Genomic DNA, 20,486 nt, shown 5'->3' with positions numbered 1-20,486 from the left:
ACCACTTTCATGAGTACAAAGTATAACTTTTTTAAAGTTAGGGCTAGAATCAGGTGTGGTGGCACACACTTATAATGCCAGCATTCGGGAGGCTGAGACAAGAGGATCGCAGTTCTCAGACAGCCTTAGCTACTTAGTGAAGTCCTTTGCAACTCAGCAAGACCCTGTTTCAAAATAAAGAATAAAAAACACAGCCAGGCATGGTGGCTTGTTTTCCCAGCTTGTAATCCCAGCATTTGAGAGGCTGAGACAAGAGGATCGTGGTTCGAGGACAGCCTCAGCTACTTAGTGAGACTCTGCAATTCAGTGAGAATGCTTTAAAATGAAGAATAAAAAATAGGTCTAGGGGTGTAGCTTGAAGGTAAAATACCCCTGGGTTCCAGTCCCAGTATCACAAAAAGGATAAAAAACGGGGCTGGTGGTATAGCTCAGAGGTAGAATGCCCCTGGGTTCCATTCCCAGGACTGCTAAATAAATAAATAAAAAGTTAGGACTAGGATCGTGGTTTGCAGACAGCCTCAGCTATTTAGTGAGGCCCTTTGCAACTCAGCAAGACCCTGTTTCAAAATAAAAAATAAAAAATAGGGCTAGGGGTGTCGCTGAGAGGTAGAATGCCCCTGGGTTCCATTCCCAATACCGCAAAAAAAAAAAAAAAAAAAGGTTAGGGCTAGACAGAATATCTCTAATAAAAACCACCTTTTCTTTTATTCATAAAAATAACTTTAGTAGACCAAGCATAGTGACACATGCTTGTAATATCTGAGATATTACAAGCATAATATCGGGAGGCTGAGATAATATCGTTGTTCACAACCAGCCTCAGCTGTCCATTTAACAATACATGATTCCAAAGTGGGATCCATGTATCCTGGGTTTCTGAAATTCCTCACTATTCAATATGCTACTGTGGCCTTTCTCATCTTTTATATAAATTATAGGAAGAGCCAGGGGGCATGGTGGTGCACAACTGTTATCTAAGTAACTTGGGACACTGAGACAGGATGATGACCAGCCTCAGCTACTTAGTGAGGCTCTCAGAAACTTAGACACTGTTTCCAAATAAAATATAAAACAGGTCTAGGGTTGGGCATGGTGACACACACTTGTAATCCCAACATTTGGGAGGCTGAGACAGGAGAATCGCAATTCACAGACAACCTCAGCTACTACTTAGTGAGCCCTTTGCAACTCAGTGAGACCCTATTTCAAACTCAAGAATAAAAAATAGGGCCAGGAGTGTACCTCGGAGGTAGAATGCCCCTGGGTTCCATCCCCAGTACCACACACACACACACACACACACACACACACACACACACACAACAGGTCTGGAAATATGGCTGGGAGGTAGTAAGCCCCTGGGTTCCATACCCAGTACCACAAAAAATAAAAATAAAAATAAAAATAAATTACAATCCCAGCATTTGGGAGGCTGAGACAGGAGGATTGTGGTTCATGGACAGCCTCAACTAGTACTTAGTGAGGCCCTCTGCAACTCAGTTATATCCTGTTTCAAAGTAAAGAATAAAAAATAGGGCTGGGGGTGTAGATTGGAAGTACAATGCCCCTGGGTTCCATCCCCAGTACCACAAATAAATAAATAAATAAATAAAATAAAATTACAGCAAATAATTAGCAAGCTATAATTCTAAATCCTAAATTATCCAACAATTTATCTATTACCTGTCTTCCTTGATAAAATACAGTCCTCATGAGATCAATGGCTGTGTTTATACAACTCTATCCTTAGTACCTTTAATAGTACCTAACACATAGCAGGCACTTAGCAAGTACTGATCAATGTATCTACAGAAAAAGCAACAACTATATTCTTTCTACGAATATTCAAGTAACTGCAATATATCTTTGTTATTATTTATTTATTTTGTAGTACTAGGAATTGAAAGGGGGGGAGGGTTCCCCACTATACTACATCCCCAGTCCTTTGTATCTTTAAACAGTCTTGCTAAGCTACCACAATGCTGGCCTCGAACCTATAATTCTCCTGTCTCAGCATCTCAAGTACTGGGATTAGAGAAGTCAGCTACTCTTTACAGAATATACATGTCTCCTCCTGAATTGCAGAAAATAAGCTACCGTTGAAAAGGTTGGAAGCTGAGTGATTCCAGAAAGGCACTCTTCCAGACAGCTCAGTCTAGTTTGAACTTATAAAAAACATATACAGAAACATCAGAGTCACTTCCCCACACATGAGACACAACAAATGAATGCTCACCCCTCAATAAAGGCATGTTCGCAGAACAAAACATGCCAAGAAGGAATGCCACAGACTTAATTAGTGCTCATAAAAAGCTTTTGTGACACAGGATGAAAGGTACCACAGACACAGAAAACACTACAAAAGGTGTGGCAATACAATACCTCAAAGACAAGAATCAGTTTGTGACCCTGATGTAATGAGGATTCCAGGGACCACTGACAATCTCCACTTACAAAGCAAAGCATGGAACAGACCCAAAGTATCAAATGTCCTGTAACAAAGAAAAACTGACATGATAAGTCCTGCGCCATCTTCCCAGCTGTCCCTTATACGCAGCACCACAGCGAAGCGGGCACTTCTCTCACTGAAACAGACTTTCTTCTACATTACCTGCTTTCTGTCATTAACACAGCTTACCTCCTGTCCTGTAGCTGCTTCCATATCAAGAAACAGATCAAGAAGAGATCGGACCAGACGAGCTGCTTTAGCCTTACTGATGGAATTCAAGAAGGGTCGTACATACTTCAGGAGTCCTCCGAGCTCTGCATTGAAGGCAATTGAGAAAAGACAAAGTAAACATCAATATTAGAAAAAAGCCAAATGTGGTGACACATGATTATAATTCCAGGAGGATCATAGGTTCAAGACCAGTCTTAGCAAGTGCGTGATACCCTGTCTCAAATTAAAAAACAGAAAGAGTTGGGCATGTAGCTCAGATGTAGAATGCCATCATTGGTACCACAAAAAAGAAGAAAAAAATTAAAGACAAAATACCCATTTAAAAAAAACCCAAAATGACAAAAAATCACTCCTTATATCATTGAAATCAATATAAATGAAACTTAGCAGGAGTTTAAAGCAATCACATCGAGTAAAAAGTAAAAAAATATGTCAATATCACAAACCAAATATGTATCCTATATTTTTTATTCTTCCAGTGATTATTATGAAAACCTAGGAAGAACTCATATCTATGCCTCATTTATCTTTTTTTTTTTTTTTGCATATTAGGAATGAAATCCAGGGACATTCTACCTCTGAGCTACACCCCCAGCCCTATTCTTTATTCTTTACTTTGAAACAGGGTGTCGCTGAGTTGCAAAGGGCCTCTCACTAAGTAGCTGAAGCTGTCTGAGAACTGCAATTCTCCTGACTCAGTCTCCCAAATGCTGGGATTACAAGCGTGCACCACCATGCCCAGCTTTATTTGTCCATATTAATGAAAGATATAAAAGCAAAGTACTCCTATTCTCAAATAACAGATTTCTAGAACATAGTCACTTCCTTACAAACAATAAATATGATCTAGTTAAAGGAGTATTTTTTGTGTGTGTGGTATGAGGATAGGGTACCTTCAAGTGACACCCTCAGCCCTACTTTTTATTCTTTATTTTGAAGCAGGTTCTCACAAAGTTGCAAAGAATCACACTAAATAGGTGAGGCTGTCTGTGAACAGCTATCCTCCTGTCTCAGCCTACCAAATGCTGGGATCACAAGCGTGCACCACCACACCCAGCACAGGAGTAATTTTTTTTAATTTCCGAGTCAGCCTAAGCAGATCTTCTTAGATAGAAGTTTTCTTTATTGTTGAATTGAACCCAGAGGCATTCTATGTCTGAACTACACTCCCAGCCCTATTTTATTTTGAAAAGGGTCAGCTGGATGTGGTGGCACACGCCTGTCATACCAGCATTGGGAAGGCTGAGACAGGAGGATCACGGTTCGCAAACAGCCTCGGTTACTTAGTGAGATCCTCTGCAACTTAGTGAGACCCTGTTTCAAAATCAAGAATAAAAAATAGGGCAGAAGATGTAGCTCGGAGGTCGAATGCCCCTGAGATCCATCCCCAAACCTGCAAAAAAAAAAAAAAAAAAAGAAAGAAAAGGGTCTCAACAGGTTGATAGGAGACCTTTTTGTGTGTTTGTGGTATGTGGTTCTGAGGATGGAACCCAGGGGCACTGTACCTCTGACCTACACCCCAGCCCTATTTTTTATTCTTTATTTTGAAAGAAGGTCTCAATGAGTTGCAAAGAACCTAAGTAACTGAGGCTGTCCATGGTGATCCTTCTCTTCTCTTAGCCTCCCAAGTGCTGGGATGACAAGCGTGCACCACCATGCCCCGCTGAGAGCCTCACTATTTGCTGAGGCTGTCCTCAATCCTCCAGTCTCTGTCTCTGAAATACTGGGATTATAAACCATACCCATATTAGATAAGAGGTTTTCAATTCCAGGTTCCCTTCTCAAAGTACTCCCCAATTTAGTCTTTCAGTAATACCACTTCCTTGGCACTCTATTTTTTTTTTTTGGGGGGGCAGTACTGGGGATGGAACCCAGAGACACTGTACTACCCAGCTACATCACCAACCCTCTTTTTAGTCTTTTTGTGTGTGTATGGTACTAGGGGTGGAACCCAGGGGCTTTTCTACCTCCGGGCTATACTCCCACACCTATTTTATACTTTATTTGGAAACAGGGTCTCACTAAGTTGTGGAGAGCCTCACTAAGTAGCTGAGGCTGGCTTCAAACCTGTGCAATCCTGTCTCGTTCCCCCAAGCACTGGGATTACAAGTGTGTGCCACCACGCCCAGTTCACATCTTTTTATTTATTTTGGACCAGGGTCTCACTGAGTTGCGAAGGGCCTTGCTAAGTAGCTGAGGCTGTACACAAATCCCGATTCACCAGTCTTAGCCTCCCGGTTTCAGCCTCCTGAATACTAGGATTACAATTACAAGTGTGTGCCACTACGCGGCCTGACACACTCTTCTGAATAAACGTTTCACAAAGAGATTAGGATGTTTTGCGCTTAAAGTTTTACTATACCCTTTTATAATTCCTTATTAGTCTGTAAAACCTAAAGTCTTTGTGTGTGGTACTAGGGATGGAACCCAAGGGCATTCTACCTCTGAGCTATACCCCAGTCCTATTTCTTATTCTTTATTTTGAAATAGGGTCTCACTGAATTGCAAAGGACCTCACTAATTAGCTGAGGCTGTCCATGAATGGTGATCGTTCTGTCTCAGCCTCCCAAATGTTGAGATTACAAGCAAGCTCCACCCACCATGCCTGTTTGAACATGCTATTTTCTGAATATTTCTGTCACTAGAAATCACAATTGTTCAGCCATAGTAAAAAAAATATCATGGGAGGCCGGGCATGGTGGCGCACACTTGTAATCCCTGCACTTGGGAGGCGGAGACAGGAGGATCACGCTGGTGCAAAGCCAGCCTCGCTGGCTTAAGAGACCCTGTTTCCAAATAAAAATATTTTAAAAATTGGTCTGGGAGTGTAGCCTGGAGGTAGAAGGGTCCAGGAACCCCAGTACCACCAAAAAAAAAAAAAAGCTATGGGAGAAGGAATATTCACTAGACCAGTTTTTTCTTTTTTGGTACTGGGTATGGAACCCAGAGGCATTCTACCTCTAAGTTATACCCCTAACCAAATTTTATTTCTTATTTTGAAAACAGGGTCTTACTAAGTTGCAGAAAGCCTCACTAAGTTGCCAAGGCTGGCTTCAAACCTGTGATCCTCTTGTCTCAGCCTCCCAAGTACTGGAATAACAGTACTGGGATAGTGGTCACCATGCCCGGCTCCATTAGACCATTTTTAGAAAGCTGTGATGGGCTGGGGATGTGACTCAGTGGTAGAGCATTTGCCTAGTATGTGGAGGCCCTGGGTTCTGCCCCTAGCACCACCAAGGAAATTTTTGATTTAATTTAAAAGCCATGATTATATAATTGAAATTTGCATAAATGTGAAAAGGAATGTGAGAAAACTGCTGTAGACTGAAGTTAGCATGGAAGATTTGCTAGGACTTGAATGTATCATCAAAGGCTACATAGGCTTCCTTGGGTCAGGAAGATGGGTGGCCATCTCAGTGGGGTTGTGGCATGAGTGCCACTGGAAAGCAAGAGAGTGTGTGTGAGGGGGAATGAGAAGGCAGACTGGGAAAAAGTCTTAGACACTGAGTAATGAAGGGAAGGATGAACTTTTCTTTTTTTGCAAAACAAGGATGGAACCCAGGGTCATTCTACCTCTGAGCTATACCCCTAGCCCTACTTTTTATTCTTTAGTTTGAAACAGGTTCTCACTAAGTTGCATAGGGCCTCACAAATTGCTGAGGGTGGCTGCAAACCTGCAGTCCTCCTGTCTCAGCTTCCCAAGTGTTGGACTGCAAGTGTATGCCACCACACCTGGCTTAACTTTTCCATTCTCAGTATATTTCCTTTAGTACCTGACAGTCCTGTGCATCCTCTGATTATTCAGACAGATGAGGATTTCAGGACACTGAATTATATTCTTAGGAGGGAGAGGTTTGCTTGCCCTGAATTAAGAGTTCTCAAGAGGGTTAGTCTACAACTGGAGACTATTACAGGAGGCAGTGACACTAAGGTATTTTTAAACTATATTTCTCAAATACCTTCTTAGTCGTTCTGTTGAAACATTCTCTTAATATTGTTTAACATATTTCTAGTACATTGATTGCAAAGACTTCTTCACCTTCTGTACTTTCTGTACTGCCCTCCTTTTCTTTCTCCTCTCTCTCTCTCTCTCTCTCTCTCTCTCTCTCTCTCTCTTTTTTTTTTTTGGTGGTACTGGGGTTCCTGGAAGCCCTTCTACCTCTGGGCTACACTTCCAGACCTATTTTTATATTTTTATTTGGAAACAAGGTCTCTTAAGCCAGCATGGCTGGCTTCAAACCAGCGCGATCCTCCTGTCTCCGCCTCCCAAGGGCGGGAATTACAAGCGTGCGCCACCACGCCCAGCCTTTTTTTTTTTTTTTACAGTACTAGGGATGGAAGTCAGAGGCATTCTACCTCCAAGCTACACTCCCAGCCCTAGTTTTTATTTGGAAACAGGGTCTCACTGAGTTGCAGAAGGCCTAAGTAGCTGAGGCTGTCTGTGAACTATGATTCTCCTGTCGAGAACAGCCTCAGCTATTTAGTGAGGCTCTTTGCAACTCAATGAGAACCTGTTTCAAAAATAAAAAGACTAATCTGAGTGTGGTGGCGCATGCTTGTAATCCTGCTATTTGGGAGGCTGAGACAGGAGGATCATGGTTCGCAGACAGCCTCACCTACTTAGTGAGGCTTTTTGCAACTCAGTGAGACCCTGTTTCAAAATAAAAAATAAAATATAGGGGTGGGGGTATAGCTCGAAGGTAGAATGCCCCTGGGTTCCATCCCCAGTATGGCAAAAAGATAAATAAATATAAATAAAAAGACTAAAAATAGGGCTGGGGGTGTAGCTCAGAGGTACAATGCCCCTGGGTTCCATCCCCAGTACTTCGAGGAGGAGGAGGAAGGAAGGAAGGAAGGAAGGAAGGAAGGAAGGAAGGAAGGAAGGAAGGACATTTGCCTATTCTTGGTTTCCTTATACTTCTCCATCCATAATTTTTCTCAAGAGTGGCTCTATTATTGTATCTGTTGGAACTAGGCTTTTGATGTTAAAAGACAGCAAGTGTCAGATACCTAGAGAATTGAGTTTTGGTGGTACTGTGGTTCCTGGAAGCCCTTCTACCTCCGGGCTACATTCCCAGACCAATTTTTTGTTTTTATACTTTTTGTTTGGAAACAGGGTCTCTTAAGCCAGCATGGCTGGCTTCGAACCTGCGCGATCCTCCTGTCTCCGCCTCCCAAGCCTAGGGATTACAAGTGTGCACCACCACGCCCGGGTGAGACTTGAGCTTTTTTTTTTTTTTTTTTTTTTTTGGTGGTACTGGGGGTGGAACCCAGAGGCTTTCTACCTCCGGGTTATACTCCCAGGCCTTTTTTATATTTTATTTGGAAACAGGGTCTCACTAAGTTCCTGAAAGCCTCACTAAGTAGCTGAGGCTGCCTTCGAATCCCGTGCGATCCTCCTGTCTCAGCCTCCCAAGTGCGGGGATTACAAGCGTGCGCCACCACGCCTGGCTAGACTTGAGCTTTTTTAAAGAGACTATCTGCTTTCTTCTCTCACCTACCTTGGCTTTAAGTCTCTTTCTGATGTTATTTCTATCTTTTGTTTGAAAATCATTTTCCTTCCTAGAAAAGGCAAAGGTGAAACATGAGCTAAGCAGTCTGCTTCGTCTCCAGCACCTGCTAACACTGCAATAGTTTCTCCAAGCACTGAGTGTAATTCTTCCTACCGCAACAGAGAAACAATCTTAGCTGCCATTTTCAAGAACTCATTTTCCATTTTAGTCTACTACTGCTTTAAATTCATTCTTAGATATACTCCCTATTTCCATTTTCATATGTTCTAAGTTAATTTTATAATTTCCATAAATCCATACTGACAGCATCCTCCCTCTCATTCTCTTTTGGATATTAGCAGACTCTCCCTCTTAGAACCTTAAAACTCAACAGATTCCTCTAGAGTCTGGCTTTGAAATCTGCAGATCCTTAGCCTAGGCACTGTGATTGGTAATGCTCAGCACTACTTTGTTTTTTTTGCTTTTACCCTTTGACACTGCATGTTGAGCCCATAGGCATTCTACCTCTAACCGACATCCTCAGCCCTATTTCTAAGGGATCTAAGTTGTTGACGTTTGCAGGTTTGAGGCCAGCCTCAGCTATTTAGTGAGGCCCTCTGCAACTTAGTGAGACTGTTTCAAATATAAAATTGGAAGCCAGGTGTGGTGGCGCATGCTTGTAATCCCCGCGCTTGGGAGGCTGACACAGGAGGATCGCGCAGGTTCGAAGCCAGTCTCAGCTACTTAGTGAGGCTCTCAGCAACTTAGTGAGACCCTGTTTCCAAATAAAGTATAAAATAGGTCTGGAGTAAAGCCCGGAGGTAAAAAAAAAAAAAAGCCCCTGAGTTCCACCCCCAGTACCACCAAAAAAAAAAAAAAAAAGAACAAAAATTAGGGCAAAAAAACAAAAAAAAGGGGGTTGGGGGTATAGCTCAAAGATAGAATGTCCCTGGGTTCCATCCCCAGTATCACCAAAAAATAAAAAGGGAGACAATAAGCATCAAATGGGGATTTCAAGTATAATGATAACATCTTTGTCAGGCATGGTGGCACACACTTGTAATCCCAGCACTTGGGAGGCTGAAACAGAAGGATCACACAGGTTCAAATCTAGCCTCAGCTACTTAGTGAGGTCCTCTATAACTTAGTAAGACCCTGTTTCCAAATAAAGTATAAAATAGGTCTTGGGGTAAATAGCCCAGAGGTAGAAAAGCCCCTGGGTTCCACCCCCAGTACCACAAAGTAATAATAATAATAATAATAATAATAATAATAATAATATCATCTTTGGATAAAAATTATGTAGCACTGACAGTATTTGCTATTCACTATTTTGTTTGGTTTTAGGGGGCACTGAGGGCTGAACTCAGGGACATGATACCTCTTAACTATACCCCCCACCCTTTTGATTTTTCTTTTGAAATAGGATCTTGCTAAGTTGCTGAGGCTGGCTTTGAACCTGAAATTCTCTTGTCTCAGCCTCCCAAGTACTAGAATTATAGGTATGTGCCACTGTGCCTGGAAACCACTCACTGTTTTTAGTTATACATGCCACTGGAAGGAATCAGAGATTTGGATAACTCCATAAGAGAAAGAAATCTCTAAAATCACTTCACCTGGCTTTATATTTCAGAAAAACACCTTATCGACTCTATTTTTCATGAACTAGTTATCACCTATGTTGGAAACCCAAGCTCAAATTAACTGATAGGCAAAAGGAACCCATAAATAAATTAAATAGGAAGAATGTCATCTTAAGATGAAAAAACCAAGCCGGGTGTGGTGGCACACACTTGTAATGCTAGCATTCGGGAAGCTGAGACTGAAGAATTTGGGTTCAAGGCCAGCCTCAGCTACTTAGTGAGGCCCTTTGCAACTCAGTGAGGCCCTGTTTCAAAATAAAGAATAAAAAATAGGGCTGGGGATGTAGCTCGGAGGTAGAATGCCCCTGTGTTCTATCCCTGTACCGCAAAAAAAAAAAAAAAGAAAAAAGAAAAGGGGCTGAGAAAATAGCTCTGAAGTAGAATGACCCTTTGTTCCATTCCCCAGTATTGCAAAAAATAAAAATAAAAAATAGTGCTGGAACCGGGAGTGGTGGCGCATGCTGGTAATCCCCGCGTCTTGGGAGGCTGAGATAGGAGGATCACACGGGTTCGAAGCCAGCCTCAGCTACTTAGTGAGGCTTTCAGCAACTTAGCGAGACCCTGTTCCCAAATAAAATATAAAAAAGGTCTGGGAGTATAGCCCAGAGGTAGAAAGCCTCTGGGTTCCACCCCTAGTACCACCAAAAAAAAAAAAAAAAAAATAGTGCTGGAAGCCGGGCGTGGTTGCACATGCTTATAATCCCAGCATTTGGGAGGCTGAGACAGGAGAATCTGGTTTCGTGGACAGCCTCAGCTACTACTTAGTGAGGCCCTTTGCAACTCAGCGAGACCCTATTTCAAAATAAAGAATAAAAAATAGGGCTTGGGGTGTAGCTCGGAGGTCAAATGCCCCTGGGTTCCATCCCCTGTACCGCAAAATAAATAATAAATAAATAAATAGTAAAGAATAAAAAAAAAAATAGGGATGGGGATTTAGCTTGAAGTGTAGAATGCCCCTGGGTTTCATCCCCGGTACCACCAAAAAAAAAAAAAAAAAAAACCATGAAAAAATGAAAAAAAAAAAAAAAGAAAAAAACACCAAACACCTCTGATAATACACAAATTAATAACTATACAAAAGCACTAACCATTATGCCATGAGGCCAGGAGCTCTGAAATGAGTTTGGATCTTGGCTCTGCCATTTATAAGTTGAGTGAGCTTGGGTAAGTTATCTAGTTCTTCTGTGCTCAGTTTCATCATGTTTAAGATGAATCATAGTACCTAACTTCAAATTATTTCAAAGGTTCAATAAACAAAACCACATGTATGATTAAAAGAGAAACTAGTTCATAGTATTCAAAACTCTTTAGGTATGGTTATACTTATTACAGCAATTTAAAAATGTGTGTGTGTGTGTGTGTGTGTGTGTGTATGTGGTACTGGGGGTGAAATCCAGGGGCTTTTATACCTCTGGGCTATACTCCCAGACCTATTTTATACTTTATTCGGAAACAGGGTCACACTAAGTTGCTGAGAGCCTCACTAAGTAGCTGAGGCTGGCTTCGAACCTGTGCAATCCTCCTGTCTCAGCCTCCCAAGCACTGGGATTACAAGCGTGCACCGCCAGGCCCGGCTTAAAAATGATATTTTGAGCCAGGTGTGGTGGTGCACGCTTATAATCCCAGTACTTAGGAGGATGAGACAGGAGGATCACAGGTTTGTGGCCAGCCTCACCTATTTAGTGCGGCCCTCTGCAGCTTAGTGAGATCTTATTTCAAAATAATAAATAAAATCCAGGCATGGTGGTGCATGCTTGTAATCCCCTCGCTTGGGAGGCTGAGACAGGAGGATCACGCAGATTTGAAGCCACCCTCAGCTGGCTTAAGAGACCCTGTTTCCAAATAAAATATAAAATAGGTCTATGAGTACAGCCTGGAAGAAGAAGGCCCCTGGGTTCCATCCTCAGTACCACCAAATAAATGAAGGAAGGAAGAAAATATAAGGCTGGGGGTGTAGCCCGAAGATAGAATGTCCCTGGGTTCCATCCCCAGGACCACAAAATAAATAAATAAATAACCCATCAAAATATAGCCTCAGACTTTCCACACATTTTTACTCAACTTTTTATTCATTGAGCCAATAACTACTAAGTTAAATTATCCTTAACTATAAATACATTTAGTTCTTAAGTTAAAAAATAATTCAAGAGGACACTTACTAGAACTTAATTCATTTTAATAAAATGAGTTCTAAATTCACTTTTTTGGGGGATGCGGGGGAGCAAACCCAGGGCCTAACATTTACTAGGTAAACATTCTACCACTGAACTATGCCTCCAATCTTAATTCACTTTTTTTTTTTTGGTGGTACTGGGGTGGAACCCAGAGGCTTTCTACCTCCGGGCTATACTCCCAGACCTGTTTTATACTTTATTTGGAAACAGGGTCTCACTAAGTTGCTGAGAGCCTCACTAAATAGCTGAGGCTGGCTTCGAACCTGTGCTGTCCTCCTGTCTCAGCCTCCAAAGCGCAGGGATTACAAGCGTGCGCCACCACACCTGGCTTCTTAATTCACTTTAAAGTTAACAAATATCATCCATTTTAAGTTTAACCAATGTCTCTCTAATACTATTACCACTGTACTAGCCAAAAGCCCTTCATGGTCAACAGGATACCTCCTCATTCCAAGAATACACCCATCATGAGAATATCACCTCAAGCCTGGCCTTGGGATGATTCAGATACACTACAGTGTTTGGGCAATGATATGTACAGCCCAAGTACCAATAGAGAAGTCTTGAGAAGATGCTACTTAATATCTTACTGATTCTGTATCAGAAAAAAGATTGATGAGTCACTTGGATACAAAATCCCTAATCACTAAAATCCCCAAAGTCACTATTCTGAGTCAGAGATGCTCAGGGAAATCACTAGAGACTACTGCTGCCCATATGAAAGGGAACACATTGAGAATTCACAAACCAGAAACAAGTTGGGCACGGTGGCACACACTTGTAATCCCAGTACTTGGGACGCTGAGACAGGAGGATCTCAAGTTAGCAGACAGCATCAGCAACTTAGTGAGGCCCTCTGCAACTTAGTGAGACTCTGTCTCAAAATAAATAAAAAATAGAGTAGGGGGTGTAGCTCGAAGGTCGAATGCCCCTGGGTTCCATCCCCAGACCTGCAAAAAAAATAAAATAAAAAACCTGGGCATGATGGCGCATACTTGTTTGTAATCCCAGCGCTTGGGAGGCTGAGACAGGAGGATTACACAGGTTCAAAGCCAGCCTCAGCTACTTAGTGAGGCTCTCAGCTTGGGAGGATAGCCCAGAGGTAGAAAGCGTCTGGGTTCCACCCCTAGTACCATCAAAATATAAACAAAATAAAATAAAATAAAATAGAAACCCCCTGGGTTCCATCCCCAGTACCACCAAAAAACAGACACAAGTTACAGATCACTATATCCCAACACATTCATTATTAAAGAACTTAAATTTATAGCTAGAGCCAGGCGTGGTGGCGCATGCTTGTAATCACAGCATGTGAGAGGCTGAGACAGGAGGATCCAGGTTCGCACACAGCCTCAGCTACTCAGTGAGGCCCTTTGCAACTCAGTGAGACCCTGTTTCAAAGTAAAGAATTAAAAAAAAAAAAAAATAGGGCTGGGGTATAGTCCAGAGGTAGAGTGTCCCTAGGCTCCATCCCCAGTACTGCAAAAAAAAAAAAATATATACACACACACACACACACACAGCCATGCGTGGTGGTATACATTTGTAATCTCAGCATTCAGGAGGCTAAAACCAGAGGATCACAGTTGTGGAAAGCCTCAGCTACTTAGCAATGCCCTTCACAACTCAGTGAGACCCCGTTTCAAAAACTAAAAACAGACATGCCGGGCATGGTGGCTCACACTTGTAATCCCAGCATTTAAGAGGCTGATACAGGAGGATCATGGTTTGCAGACAACCTCAGATACTTAGACCCTTTGCAACCCACTGAGACTCTGTTTCAGAATAAAATTTAGGGCTGGGGGTATAGCTCAGAGGTAGAATGCCCCTGGGTTCTATTTCCAGTACCACAAGAAAAGAACTGGGTTGCCCTTTGCAACCCAGTGAGACCCTGTTTCAAAATAAAGAATAAAATTAGGGCTGGGGGTGTAGCTCAGAGGTAGAATGCCCCTGTGTGTTCCACCTCTAGTACTAAAAAAAAAAAAAAAAAAAAAAAAAATAGATAGATAGATAGATAGATAAATATATAACATGTCTGTAATCCCAGTAATTGGAAAGCTAAGACAGGAGGGCCACAGGTTTAAAACTAGCCTCAGCAACTTAGCGAGATTATTTTTAAAAAACCATAAAATTCATGGGAATATAACTCAAAGGTAAAATGTTCCTAGATTCAATCCCAGTAGAAATAATAATTATTATCATTATTATTTTGTGTGTTTGTGGGGTGTTACTGGGGACTAAACCCTCAGGTGTTCTACCACTAAGCTATACACCCAGCCCTTTTTATTTTATATTTGAGACAGGGTCTCTATAAATTGTCCAGGCTAGCCTTGAACTTGTGATCCTCCTGTCTCAATCTCCCTAATACTGAGATTGCAAGCATACAGTACCATTTCCAGCTCAAAATAAAAGGGTGGAACCCAGGGGCATTCTGCCTCTGAGCTTATTCCATCCCTATTTTTTATTATTTATTTTGAAACAGGGTTTCACTAAGTTGTAGAGGACCTCCCTAAGCAGCTGAGGCTGACCTCAAACCTACAAACCCCTTATCTCAATCTCCCAAGTACTAGGATTACAAGCATGCACCACCATGCCCAGCCAAAATAAAAATTTTTTAAAAGGGATATAGATATAGCTCAGAGGTAGAAAGAACATTCTTGGGTTTAATCCCCAGTACAAAAAAAAAAAAAAAAAAACACGAAACCTAAAAGCCACTTAACTTCATGCTAAAATACTGAAGTGCAAGAATTTACCAAGAAAATAAAACTGAATTATACCATAAATGAAATGGGTGTGTAAATGCAGTCCCATGTTCATTCTTTCCAACAAAAAACTAACCTCACCTAGTATTTCAGGCAAAAGCATTTCAAGTACAATCTACTTGTAGCACTTACCTGCAGCTTGTCCAGTCTTTGCCAGGAGAGACCCCAGTTCAAGGATGCTCTGCTCTTTGACTTGCACTGCTTCCTCATCATTTTCCTGGATGTCACGCTTCACTGAGAAAAGAAAATAAAAACTTTCTTAAAATTCTGATTCCAGTAAAAAAAGATGAAGACTGAAAGTTAACCCTCCTAAGACCCAATATGAACTCAAACATTTTACCAAATGACAAATTCTAAAGGCTTAAAAACAGCCAGGCATAGTGACATAAGCCTATTAGCACCCTAATTGGAATACTGATACAGGAGGACTGCAAGTTTGAAGACAGCCTCAACAACTTAGCAAGACTTCCTCAGCAACTTAGTGAGACCCTGTTTCAAAATAAAGAATTAAAAAGGCTGGGGGAGCCAGGCATGGTGGCGCATCCTTGTAATCCCAGGACTTGGGAGGCTGAGACAGAAGGATCGGACATGATCAAAGCCAGCCTCAGCTACTTAGTGAGACTCTGTTAAATAGGTATGGGAGTGTACCCCAGAGGCAGAAGGCCTCTGGGTTTCATCCCCAGTACCAAAAGGGGGAAGGGAAACTGGGGGTATAGCTCTACCCTCCCCCAAAAAAACCTCTCAATAAGAAAAAGTAAATGATTGTGTACAGGTAGAACATAGGACATGCCCCCATTGTAAGTCATATAAAACAGATCCCCTTCTTTGATTTTAAGTAAGCTTTTTCATTCTATCCATTAGAATTTCCTCCCCCAAGCAGGGCTTGGTAGCGCACACTCCTAATCCCAGCATTCAGGAGGCTGAGACCAGAGGATTGCGATTCACAGCCAGCCTCAGCTACTTAGTGAGGCCCTCTGCAACTCAGTGAGACCCGGTTTCAAAATAAAGAATAAAAAATAGGGCAGGGTGTGTAGCTTGGATGTCCAATGCCCCTGGGTTCCATCCCCAGACCCACCAAAAAAAAAAAAAAAAAAAGAAGAGGTTCCCCTCCCTACAGATATTGAAATTTCTGGTGTGGTCACTTGGTTAAAGCAAAATTAAAACAAATCCTTCATACCTCTGAAGCTAAGCCCCATGCTAGTCACTTTGTTATATGAAGCTATAAAAACACACCTGTGCATTTTACCTGCCACAGACTAATATCACCAAGTTATTGATGGCTTTAAAACCAAAAGCCTTCCAATAAACTTTAGGCCTACAGAACGCTCCAGCTGATAGGTATATTAGGCGAAAAAATAACCCTACCAAGCCCCAGTGTGGCACTGAGCACTTCCGCTCAGGAGAGACTGCTGCTTTTTAATGGATTCAGGTCCTGTTAAAATAACCTTCTGCTACCTGTCCCACTTTCAAATGTTAATAATTATTCAAATGCTTGAACATCAAATAGCCTCTCCAAACTTGTAGTGTTAATCTTAGTGATCATCTCTAGTTAACATTTCTCTTACAAAGCATCATGACTTGACAAAAACAAAGATTTTGATACTCCATGATGGAATCCAGAAAAAGTAAGGCTGTCAACCATCATGACTCAAGCTTGCTCTAACAAGAAAGCTTTCGGGGAAACTCCCTCCTAGTACAGCAAGGAGCAAGAAATACTCTAGCAGTAATGTTTGCCACAATTTCTACTCACAACACAAAATTAAAATGCATGCTTCTCACTTTACTTTTAAGTATACTCACAGAATAAAAGGACACATGGAACAGTGATTGAGATGACTCTGATTCTGTAACTGTAACTGACTTAAGAACTTTAAAATGAATTTCCTGTTGCTACTATCAAAGATGTACCTTGACCCCCAACTCCTCTCTTTCTCTAGTGGCCCCAAAGAAAACGACAACAAGATCTTGTCATTGTCCTTTCTCCGTGCAAGTCTGAAGTTCCAGAACTCAAAAGATTTTTTAAAAAGTCAACAGAAACACTAACAATCCTGGAAGTCCCAAATCCACGTGCATTCTCATGCTACTTGTTGATCCAACTTGAATCCTCAAAAGCTACATTTAAAAGATCGCATTACTACAAGTGCAGCAAAGAGCTAGCCATGCCCTAATTGAACCTTTCATAATTGAACAGTAAAAGCCTTCTCTGTCACCATAAGTTTCAGTTCACACCTAAATCCCAGTACAAAGCAACTTTCCCTGTTGCGGCAGGTGAAAGACAAGTACCACCACCGTGTCAAACAAACAAACAAAAAAATTCTGTTTCACTGTCTCCAGCCTACACCCGGCTCCGTTTCAGAGTTCCCTGAACTCCGCGGCTGACAACTAACTCCCCGAACTAACTTCCAAGCCCCACGGGGAAGACGGGGCCGATTAGTCACCTCTCGGAGCGCGGCAGTCCCACCCCGACACTTCGCCCCTCCGCTCCGCTCCGCGGGGCAGAGACCTCGCCCCCTCCACACCAAGGGCCAGCCCGCGAGCCTGTCAGCCCCGGAGCTTCGCACACTCGCTGAGAAGCCCTCCTTTCCCGGAGCTTTCCGCCGGGGCCGGGGAGAAGTAGCAGTTCCCAGCGTCCCGTGGGAGGAAACTCCAAGAGCGGCGCGAGCACTCGCGCTCCCACCCCGAGCAACCTGTGCCGATAACAAGGCGGGAAACGCCAGACCGCGGCGGCCCGGCCCGGGCCCTCGCAGGCGACTCTCCGGGAGCAGTCCCGGCGGCGGCTCTGCCCGGGCCCGGGCCGGCTCGCGCGGGCCGAGCGGGGTCGCGGCTCGGCGGGGCTGGGGGCCGGCCCGGCCTCGTCCCGCCGCGCGGAGCCCACCGTGAGTCAGCAGCCGGCAGGTGGCCGCGCGGGCGCACCGGGGCTTCGCACCGGCCCGGGACACCGCGGGCCCCCGGGAGCCCCGAGCGGCCTGTGCCCCCGGCCCGGCCCCCTCGCACACACAGTGAGTCAGCAGCACCGGAGCCGGCTGTCCGGCCCCTCGCCGCCGCCGCCGAGCGACACGGGCCGCGCGGGGCCGGCGGGGCCGCGGGGGCGGCGCGGCGACCTTTACCGATGGAATGGAGGATGTCGATGGAGGCCTCCCGGTCCGTGCTGAGTAGCGACTGGGCTCTCTGGAACTCCACCACCGCTGCCGCCGCCATCTTACCGCTCTCACACCGTCCCCGGCCGCGGCCGCCGACGCCGGAAGCACACACCCGGAAGACCCGCCCTCGCGTCCCTCTCCCGGGGTTCCCCCGCCTCCCTTCCCAGAGCACCCCGGGAGTTGTAGTCCGGCTGCCGGTGCGGGGTGGGGGCGAGCTCTGGGCGCCTCGCGGTTGGGCGGCCGGCTCCCCGGCGCCGCCTAGCGGCCGGCCGGCGAACACAGGCGGTGCCCAAGGGTGGTCGGCGCGTACTGAGGGAGCGATGCCTCTCAACTCCCTCCCTGCACCTGGCTAAGTACTCCTTGAGAGCAGTTGAGCTTTCTTTGTTCAACCATTCGTTCAGGGTAGTCAGTGACCTTATAACGTGCTCGCTAAGTGTCAAGGAATAACTCCACCCAAATGCATTCGAGTGTCCAATACTCACGGGACAGACACACACGCGCGCTTCCTCCAGGCTCAACTTCTACAGAATTCCAGCCAGCCTGTGATGAAGCCCACCGATGTCAGAGAAAACTGTCCTCCCGGAGCAGCCCATTCAATCTCGACACGGACCTGCACGTTATAAAATGAACCTCGTCGCAGGGAACAGTGGCGCGCCTGTGATCCCAGTACTTGGAGGCTGAGACAGGAGGATCGCAGGTTCGCCTGCCAGCCTCAGCTACTTAATGAGGCCCTCCGCAACTTAATGAGACCCTGTTTCAAAATAAAATATAAAATAGGGCTGGGGGTGTAGCTCAGAGGTAGAATATGCCTGGGTTCAATCCCAGTAACACGCACACGCGCGTACACACACACACACACACACACACACACACACAGAGTAAAGGGAACCATATTGTACTCCAATATGACTGGACTAGGCAATTTATATATCTCCTTTTATCCTCCCAACAATGTTCTCAAAGTGGCTAGTATATACTCCACTTTAATCGATGAGGAAACAGAAGGGATTCAAGTTGATTTGGTGACACTTAAATAGTAATTGGCAGAGCTGAGAACTGACAGAGAATGTGTTCCTAATTCTTGGGCATATTCAAATGAAAATTGGATAACATCAAGTTGTAAACAAGATTCCTGACTTTGTTGGGAAATTGGATAAAATGATTTCTAAATTTCTCCAGCTCTGAGACTCTATAAATGTCAGTGTAAAATTGAATCTTTCTTGCTCAAAAAAAAATAAATAAAAAGGCATTCCTTCTTTTTTAATCTGGCATACAATTAATGACATTGTGCCAGAATGCATTTGGGGATATTGGGAGGGTGGTGTATATTGTTTTTTGCAGTGCCAAAAAAAAAAATTTTGAACAGGGCCTGCAGCATGCCAAACAAGCACCATACCACTGAGTCAGAATGCTAATGGGCGCCTGGTATAGTGGCACACGCTTGTAATCCCAGCATTTGGGAGGCTGAGACAGGAGGATCGCGATTTGCAGACAGCCTCAGCTACTACTTAGTGAGGCCCTTTGCAACTCAGGCCTGTTTCAAAATAAAGTATAAATCAGGCATGGTGGCACATGCTTGTAATCTCAGGATTCGAGAGGCTGACACAGGAGAATCGCGGTTCCCGGACAGCCTCAGCTACCTACTGAGGCCCTTTGCAACTCAGTGAGACCCTGTTTCAAAATAAAGAATAAAAAATAGGGCTAGTGGATGACGCTCAGAGGTAAAATGCCCCTGGGTTCCATCCCCAGTACCGCAAAAATAAAGTACCACATTAATGAAGATGTTTAGCAAAGAAACTTAAGAAAGAAAAATATTATAAAGTTAGTTTAGTAATAAGTTTTAGTATAACTTTTGCCATCAGTGTAAAAGTGAGTTTTGTAAATAATGCTATGGGTATATTTAAGGGAAGAAACTTGAGAATTTTCTGGCTCTGAATTGTTATCAAAAACACACATGGAAGCCATAAAGGGGATTGTTCTCAGAGTGAGAATTCAGATGTTTGTGGCAGGTGGCCAAAGGTGCAGCCCTCCACAGTGTAGAATAAAGCCCTGAAATATAATAAATAAATAAATAAATCATAAAATAGGGCTGAAAGTGTAGCTCAGAGGTAGAATGCCCCGGGTTCTATCCCCAGTACTGCAAAAAAAAATAAAAATAAAAAATAGGGCAAGGGGTATAGCTCGGAGGTAGAATGCCCCGGGTTCCATCCCTAGTATTGCAAAAAAGAAAAAAGAAAAAAGAATGCTAATGGGCAACAAAACTCCAAAATTGGTTGTGAGGAGGTAGAAAGGAAATAGGCAGATAGGGAAGAGGCCTCGGTAGAAAAAAACTTAATTTCCTGAGGGGCAACGAATACTAATTAACTTCCAAGGCTCCTAAGATACCAGCTCTTCCAAGGTTCAGAGATAAGAATGACCAAAGCTTCACAAAAACATCTGTTTACTAATCAACAAACCCAGGAGACATCACTGGAGCAAGTCTGACACTCCTACTGAAAGGAGACCCTCAAAGGACATGCAAATACCCTATGCAATTTTTGAGAGCTGTTTCCCAGACTCCGACCAACAGAGTATATGCAGATATATATAAACCCC

At 43.6% G+C, this 20,486-nt stretch overlaps 1 protein-coding gene across 1 annotated transcript in view; it reads right to left on the bottom strand.

The window, feature by feature from the left end:
• The window catches only part of PSMD11 (proteasome 26S subunit, non-ATPase 11), a gene marked incomplete at its 3' end in the record, with an annotated part of 51,176 nt that extends 33,189 nt beyond the window's left edge, over positions 1-17,987 (bottom strand). The window contains exons 1-3 of the mRNA XM_080713599.1: positions 17,859-17,987; positions 14,884-14,985; positions 2,639-2,763 (exon numbers count right to left, since the gene is read on the bottom strand). Coding sequence (XP_080569725.1) covers positions 2,639-2,763; positions 14,884-14,985; positions 17,859-17,949 — 318 coding nt within the window. The 5' untranslated portion in view covers positions 17,950-17,987. The remainder of the gene's footprint in view (positions 1-2,638; positions 2,764-14,883; positions 14,986-17,858) is intronic.
• Between the last annotated feature and the right edge of the window lie 2,499 nt (positions 17,988-20,486).

Source organism: Muscardinus avellanarius (genome assembly GCF_963383645.1).
Source record: "Muscardinus avellanarius genome assembly, chromosome: 16".
NCBI lineage: Eukaryota > Metazoa > Chordata > Mammalia > Rodentia > Gliridae > Muscardinus > Muscardinus avellanarius.
Note: the sequence above shows the minus strand (reverse complement) of the source record. Positions and strands in the feature narration are given on the sequence as shown.